Below are 8,377 nucleotides of genomic sequence, written 5' to 3' on the forward strand. Positions count from 1 at the left end.
AGCGGCGAGCAAGTCAAAAACATGCAGTACGTGATGCAGATGTAGTATTTTTGTTTTCCACTAGGGCGCATGCGTGCTGCAAAATCTGTGCTAATGAGAGACCGCTGATACTATGATCTCATTTACCCACGGAAGAATTGCACATGAGTATTTACATTATTAAAAGGTAACTAAACGTCTACTTTATCCTTTTAAATACATTACAGTAAATTAGACATAGGCTACCACATTTTAAGCTATGAATTATGTAGGCCATGGCTATAGCCTATCAAAGTACCATGGTATTAAATGATAAAAGTACCACCACAGTACTTTTTGTAAGGGGTCTGTGTCTTTTATGGTTCAACGTTAATTTAATAGTAACTCTGACACAAAGAACCACATTTTTCAAACCTATGGCCTATCTTCAGTCTGAAGTGCTGGCCAAAAAAGCTTCTTAAATCTAAGAGATTTACAACGCCAGATCTTACCTTACCCACTGTACACCGGGTGGATCCGTACATTGGCTTTAGAGTCAGAGAAGTATATGTCCACGTTGTGTTGCGTTGCTTTTAGATGAGTGGAGAATCTGACCTCTCACATCACAGTCACATGACTGTCATGAAATTTCAATTGTATTTAATTAGCAATGACATCAGCAGCCACACAATGTTTTGCAGGTCTGCCAAGATTAAAAGTCAAGTGCTGTTTAGACACTTTAATTTAACACACATTGGTCTGTTATTGGCCTCCCCCTTCACTTTGTCTGCATCTGTTTTTTCATTCAGATGGCATAATGATTCGAGGTGAATTGTTTGCGAGTTCATTTGCCAAATCCCATTTTTTTAACAGACCTTAAACCAGTCTGTCTCAAGAAAGCGACCAAATCTTCCTTGTACGGTTTATTTAATCTACTCACATATCATGAACAGGTCTTCACAATACAATCTATAATAAATTAATGAAACTATTCCTTACCAGAGGCAAGATAAAGTGAGAAAAGTGACGTATTTCATTCATACAGTGGATATTTGTGTAAAGTAAACATATACAGTGAGTTTTTTTTTTTACAAATCTTGTACAAAATGAACAGAAATTTGTGGTGTGAGTCCCACAAAGAGAGTAGTGAAACTTTATTGCTGTTGGAACAATTTAAAGCATCCGTCTTCTCTTTTGGCTTTGAGCCGTAGGTAGTATAATCTGCTGACTGTGCTATGCTGCACAGGTGGACACACATTCAAATAAAATACTTATTTTTTCAAGCTTTTACACCTACAAAAAGACAGTCTCTAAGGTCTGTTGATGTGAGCCATAATTAAAAACTCTCCAGAGTCAGTTTCTAGTCTCACAAATAGCTTACTACCTCATCCCTTTCCTGCTTGTTTTGTGTGTTTCTAGAGTTGGACCTATCTGTGTTGGAGAAGCTCCCAGACCGGCTGCCCTCTGCCCTCTTCCTTAATGAGTTCTCCACCTTCAAGGGAAGCCCGGAGGAGCTGTACGCCAGAGGAGGGATGGTGTTGACAAGTATCATCTGCAGAGGCCTCCTCTCCTCATGGTAGCGGCAACGCATGTACCGGGCGAAAGCGGCACGGTAAGTCTTATTGAAGAGCGTGTAGATGAAAGGGTTGACCGCCGATGACAGATAACCCACCCAAACAAACACGTTCATCAGTCCCCCCACCAAATCTTCGTCACACGCCGAGCCGCACACCACCGCTATCACGTTTGTAACGAAAAACGGACACCACATGATCACAAAGAGGAGGAAGACCACGCCAAGCACTTTAGACGCCTTCTGCTCATTGCTGAGGGACTGCATGGAGCGACGGCTGGAAGCCCCGTCGCGGCAGATAGATGAACGCGAGAAGAGACGCTCGGAGGAGAGCGAGCCACGAGGGAGAAGTATAGTGGACGACCATTTTGGCCGCACAACGAGTTGGTCCAGGCACAAAGTCGCTTCGCTTTGCAGAGCACGGATGGTGAGAAAGTAGGTGACGACCATGATGATGAGCGGGATGAAGAACGCCACAAAAGAGCCAATCAGTACGAAATTGTTGTCCGTCAGTTGGCAGCTTTCATTCCGGAAGACTTTGGAGTGATCGTGCAGGCCGAGAACTGGGACAGGCATGGAGATAACTTGAGACAGATGGAGACAAAATGAGAGTAAGAAGACAGCTTGGTGCTGTGGTGTGGCATACCAGTGCTAATAGACGCAGTCTCAGTTGTTTAGCATTTCTGAAATGAGCTGGAAAGCAATTTCCTATTTGCTTTGAGCGATCTGTAACTTACCCACAGAGATGGTCCAGGCTGCTGTGATTTTGACTCTGGCTCTAGTAAGTGAGTTTGAGCGACTGTGGTGGATGGGGTTACGGATGGCGATGTATCGGTCCAGAGAGATGGTGCACAGGTGCATGATGGAGGCGGTGGAGAAGAGAACGTCCAGGTAGATCCAGATAGGACATAAGGCCTGGGGGAGTGGCCAGGTGTAACCTAACACATAAGAGACACAAAATGTGTCACATTCGGGACAAGCAAATACTTTGGTTACAGTCATATAATATTGAATATTCACTGGTCAACATTTATCCTTCATGGAGCAAGGAAATCTGACTTTTTTGTACAAGACGTTCACATTGTCAAAACCACAAATTTACTTGTTTTTGATTAGTGACCTAGTAGTAGGCTAGTAATATTATAATATTAATATTTTTTATTCTTTTACATCATAATGTTGCATAAGAGACTTCTACCAAAAACATTTAAAATCTTCCAAACATTTCAACAGTAGTTTATATACATTATTCATAAATTATTCATTTAACCTGCAAAGAGGGCATTCAAATGATCTTAAAAGAGTCTTAAGGTACATGCAAACTAAATAAGAACAGACTTTTTTATTTTAAAAGTCCCAAAAAGTCGGTGTGTTCCTTTAATATAAGGTAACTACATGCATTAAGGTTAGGTTTAGGGGTAGGTTCAGGGTTAGTACCTATAGTAGTATAGTTATTAGTTACCCAGTTATTGTAATTACTATAATAAGTACATAGTATGTATGGGGGACAGGACTGTAAAATAAAGTGCTACCAAAAACTTTACTTGCATCATAATTGGACCTCAGGGTAAAATAAATAGTAAACGTGTATAAAATAACCCTTTTAAACCCTTTTACTGTTAATCTGAACGTTTCATGTCTAAAATATGTTTTGCTTCTTCAAGTCCATTACCACCAATAATAATCTTGAAAAAGGAGGGTACCAGTAGTCACTGGCAAAATAACATATATTTCATGAGAATCATGAGAATATTTCATGAGAATCCGCCTTTTAGTTTGCTGACTTAGAAAGAACAGAGATGTTTTGGAAGGCACTGTGTCTCTGTATAATACAGGTTGAATCTAAACACAAAGAAATGCGCTCTGGAATCAAAGATGAGAGAGTAGAAGACTCTCGGGTGCGGATAGAGACACTGGAAGTCATCAATAGCACCATCACACTCAATGGTGTGCTTCGAACTGTGAAGTCATAGAATCTCCCAGAATTCTCACAACATGTTCAGCTGAAACAGAGAGCCGTGTTTTTATCAGTGCCTGGAGTTTCATGTAGGCTATATAAATTCAATTACTCTCGACCGGTTATATAATACCATAACATCATGCGGGAATAACCTGTTTCAGGGGGCAAAAGATGATACAGGATCTTGTAGCTGCTGTCACTCAGAATGAGTTCTGCATTGCGTGTTTGCACGTTTGATTTAGAAACAATGTGTTATGTGTCTTTTGGCGGACTTTGTTATGTCTAGGTCTTCATGTCAAATTTTGATCTATAAATGATAAACTCCACCAGTAAAAGAAGAAAGAAGGAATAAATAATTCAGCTGTGTGTTATCAGAATTCTGTCCATACGACGCCAGCTGTCATAACACCAAAAAAAAAAAAAACATACGTCTGATAGAAACAGGAAGTGGCGTGTTTTATTCTCCTTGGTCAAACTATTCAGTACATCAAATAGGAAGCATAACAATTTTTGCTGCATAAACACACACCAAAGCGGAGCATCGTTACTGCATAATTAATTTCTCATCAAAGCGCTGGAAGGAGTAGGAAGAGGGATTTCTCTCCCCATGCGTGAATACAAGCAGACTAATTTAGGACACACCAGACGGCCCAACACACACTCATTATGCACTGAAATAAATCACCTTCCAGCTAAATGTATGGAGGCCTAATTATTGTTTGTACGTCTTTTTTCAGAGATACAAATGTTATAACACAAGAAAGTTTGCAATTTACACCTTTGACATGGAAGAAACTCACTGGAGACATCTAATGAGTGCTGATTCTGTGCTGCTGAAATGTACAATTTAAATTAATATTCAACAATAATATTGATCTGCCTGCATTGACACTATTATACAAGAACTGAACTGAGCTGGACGGAGACATCATGGTTTACTCCAGAGCTGCTATATATATATATAAATTAACTAAATTAATAACTTTTTTTAAACAAAAATGAAACATCACTGAACTTAAGCTTTGATGCTGGAAACAAACTTTTTTGCATAATTTTTCTGTTATCACTGTAAAGCTGCTTTGAAACTATCTGTATTGTAAAAAGTGCTATATATAAATAAATTTGACTTGACTTGATTCTGTAAAACAGCTCAAATAAAAATCCCTTTTGTGTTTAGACACAACTTGTGTTGTTTAAAGGAATGTTCTGGTTTCTAAACAACTTAATGTCTATCAACAGCATCTGGGGCATGTGGTCGACAACAACAGAAGTCAGAATTATGATCTATGCTAAGAAATGGCATCACCCATGCTGTTGTGTTGATTATGGCAGAAAATAATTATGGTTGATTTTTCTCTCAGTTTGTAAAAACAAAGAAAAAATGTAGCTTGTTGTTAATAGTTCTAGGCATTCCAGAAATTTAGGCAAAAAAAAAGGGGGGGGGGGGATTTAGTAGGGATTTAACCCCGGCTATGGCATCCTGGCCAAATTTGCCCATTTGCGCCTGTCCATCATGGCCTCCTAATCATCCCCATATATATATACTGATTGGCTTCATCACTGTCTCCTCTCCACCAGTAAGCTGGTGTGTGGTGGGCGTTCTGGCGCAATATGGCTGCCGTCGCATCATCCAGGTAGATGCTGCACATTGGTGGTGGTTGAGGAGATTCCCTCCTTCTATGTAAAGTGTAGTACTTTGAGTACCCAGAAAAGCGCCATATAAATGTAACGAATTATTATTGTATAATTTTACAATAAATATTGTATATATATACATTATTGTGTATGCAATTGGACTCTTGTGTTGTGATATACTGTGTGAGATAAATAGTGACAGAGACAATTTTTTTTTCATCCACCTACTTTTATGCTCATTTTGGGATATCGCATGAAAGATATGCTGGATGGAAACGCCAAGATGCATATAAATTCTAAAAATGCTCATAAAAACCGTATGCGCTCAACTGAGTCGGATACATTTTTTATCCGTTAAGAAAACGTGCATAAACTACGTTTGAAACAAATTTACGAATCATTTCCTCGATGTGCATCGAAAAAGACATGTGGCTTTGCAATGGGAAGGCTTAACTGGACCAACCAGCGGACTGATCTCATTGCACAGCATCTAAAATGCTGTTTTGGTCATTCTGAAATGCCCGAGTTGCCAGAATGTCTGTCGTCAAAGTACCTCCCAGAACTGTCTTATACGACTGACGTTTTTGTTCTCTTCAACTGGATGGAAACGGTGCTTTTTTTGCAAATGTTACATGCGTTATTGCAATTTTGCACATAAGGTGCCCAATCCTGTTCTTGGAGATCTACCTTGCTGCAAAGTTTAGCTTCTGCCCTGATCAAACACAACTGAACCAGCTAATTAAGATCTTCAGGAGCACTTTATTGGATCTGAACTCTGCAGGCAGGTAGATCTCAAAAAACAGGATTGGGCACCCCTGTTGTAAACATTCTCCCTGTGCTATCCTTGTGCATATCATACGGTACAAGTTATACTGGCTTAAAAATGTAATGATGGGAGTGGAACGACTTTGCATCGCAAGGTTATTAATCAATTTGATCACCTTAGCCTTATGTTAACATGTATAATGTTCATGTCTTTAGGCTATACTTTCAAAACTTTGCCTGTTTTAACAGTTAATTTTGGCAAATGCCTTGCCCCATAGACTTCTATTGTGTATTACTGCAAATATATGATGATATGTAAAAATGTCAAGAAACTCACCATAGAGGATCGTCAGCATGGCTACTGGCATTACAAGGATACCCAGAAGCATGTCTGTAATGGCTAAAGACCTCAAGAAGTAGTTGGTGGCATTCTGTAACTTCCTCTCCAAGCTCACTGCCATGATGACCAGAATGTTTCCTGTCACTGTGATGATTATGACCAGCGAAATCAAAAGAGCCACCCAGTTCTTCTGGCCATTAAAGGTCGAATCGACCGACCTATTTCTGTCTTCGCTACAATTGAAATCCATTGAGTTATTGAGAACTGCATTTCCCAGAGACACCTTCTGCTCCATGAGCCAATGTTCAGCGCTTTTGTCTTTCAAAATCTCAGGCGATACCCCAGAGGATCTGAGTTCAGCAGTCGTCCCATTCAGGGACATTAAAGGACTATTCTTTCAAACGCGACATCGATTAATTCACGGAACTGATAGTCCATTTGAAGCGTTCCATGGCACTCCGGGTCTGTGCAGCCCAAAGGGTTCCGGTTTGAGATGGACAACATGTTCACAGTCACCTTCAACAGCCTCCTGTTTTCCACACCCCTGTTGATGGTTGTTGCACACGGATGTTTAGAGCTCCTTGGGCAGATGGATTGTGATTCAGAATAGAGGAGGGAACTTTACAGCTGCTTTTTTAATGAGAGAGAAAGAAAGAATGAGAACACATGAGAGACTGGAACGCATTGATGTTTCAGCTGTCCTGGTTTAAACAAAACATCACGTAAACACACGAAACATGCCATCTACGCACTGCTTCATTCCCACATGAACACATATTGCATGCAACCACAATTCTCAGGCTAGTGGCTCCAGTAGCTAGACTGATTCTAAAAAAGTGTAGAACATCAAACTCTGTGTTGATGTTGTGTTCATATACATTACCGTTTAATCTGGAAGTGTTTTCCGGTTTCCAGTCACTCCGAACACCAGAGCTGGAGAATGAGCCATTGGTGATGCGTGCTTGTCACATCAACCCAACATGTGGTCCTGTTCCATTCACCCTTTCTCTTTTCAGCACTTCGGTCGGTCTCTTATCTCCCTCCCTCCCTCCCTCCCTTCCTCTCACTCCCTCTCTCTCTGTCTCTCTCTCCCTCTCTCTGCAGATAGTTCTCCAGCTGTAACTAAAGCCAGACTGTTTGAGCTTCCTCCAGAAAGACTTGTCTCTGAGTAGTCCCTTTGGTACTTGTCAACTGGAACAAAGACATATGAACCTATTTTTTTCCCACACACATTTCCACAGATATTCAAATAAGCTCTTCAGGCAGGAAACCAATGGAGGAATCTAATGGAATGCCCCATTTAACCTTTATATACTAATATTTAGTATAAATCAGGTGTTTACCTCCATGAAAATAGCAGGTAGCCCATCAAAGGGGTGGTTCACCCAATGAAACTTATGTTATCATTTATATAACTTACCAAAAATGCCTATATGCATTAACAATGTGCCTATATGCACACAAAAAAATAATACATTAATAAATCTCAGGGTTTTTTTTTCGTACTGTGAAAGTCAATGGGGTCCAAAGCATTGAATAACTTCTTTTGTGTTTTCGCAGAATAAAGAAACTCATACATGTTTGGAACAACGTGAGAGTGAGTAAATGATGGCAGAATGATTATTTTTGGGTGAACTCTTTCATCAAAAGAAACATCACTGGTTTTGAAATGATGGTCAGACAAAAGCTTGGAATTTGGCCCGAACCCTGGGATAGGAATAGTTAGAAGTGAGGAGATGAGTGGTGAAGGGATGCTGGAAAACAGTCTTGGAACAGAGGTGAGTCTGCTGTATATTGACCTCTTATCTTGTAAATTGAGTTGATTGACAGAATGCGCTCCTCAATGTTAATTAGGTTAATTATCTGAACGTGCTTCTCCCGAACTTTGTAAATAAAACATCATATATGATGAAAAAAAGGTGCTGGAGATGATGTGCAAAGCATCACTGTCTGTCAACTAGCAATGTGATTTTGCATCGGATAAAAATTACACTGATAAAAATGTATATAGCTCCGTTGATTATAATATAAATAAGCCTAATATTTTCATTGATTTATTTTATTAATAATATCAACCTTTTTTTTATATTAGATTGTTTGTCAGTGCAAACCAGTGTTTTTTGGATGGTTCTTAAAAACATGACTT

The 8,377-nt window shown here is 39.7% G+C and overlaps 2 protein-coding genes and 1 long non-coding RNA gene across 3 annotated transcripts in view; 1 reads left to right on the forward strand and 2 right to left on the reverse strand.

Moving 5' to 3' along the window:
• The window catches only part of atp7b (ATPase copper transporting beta), a 43,824-nt gene extending 43,285 nt beyond the window's left edge, over positions 1-539 (reverse strand). The window contains exon 1 of the mRNA XM_079628225.1: positions 471-539. Within this exon, the coding sequence (XP_079484351.1) occupies positions 471-503 (33 nt within the window). The 5' untranslated portion in view covers positions 504-539. The remainder of the gene's footprint in view (positions 1-470) is intronic.
• LOC307006824 lies at positions 78-7,865 on the forward strand. The gene is made up of 3 exons (XR_013799524.1): positions 78-166; positions 1,378-1,570; positions 7,792-7,865. It is a non-coding gene; the product is annotated as an uncharacterized lncRNA (long non-coding RNA).
• Positions 990-7,200, reverse strand: htr2ab (5-hydroxytryptamine (serotonin) receptor 2A-b). The gene is made up of 4 exons (XM_079628228.1): positions 7,115-7,200; positions 6,229-6,858; positions 2,269-2,469; positions 990-2,115 (listed from the first exon to the last, which is right to left on the reverse strand). Exons 2-4 carry the CDS (start codon positions 6,611-6,613, stop codon positions 1,325-1,327), a joined length of 1,377 nt encoding a protein of 458 aa, XP_079484354.1. The 5' UTR covers positions 6,614-6,858; positions 7,115-7,200; the 3' UTR covers positions 990-1,324.
• Positions 7,866-8,377: the final 512 nt, after the last annotated feature.

The sequence above is a fragment of the Phoxinus phoxinus genome (assembly GCF_949152265.1).
Source record: "Phoxinus phoxinus genome assembly, chromosome: 11".
NCBI lineage: Eukaryota > Metazoa > Chordata > Actinopteri > Cypriniformes > Leuciscidae > Phoxinus > Phoxinus phoxinus.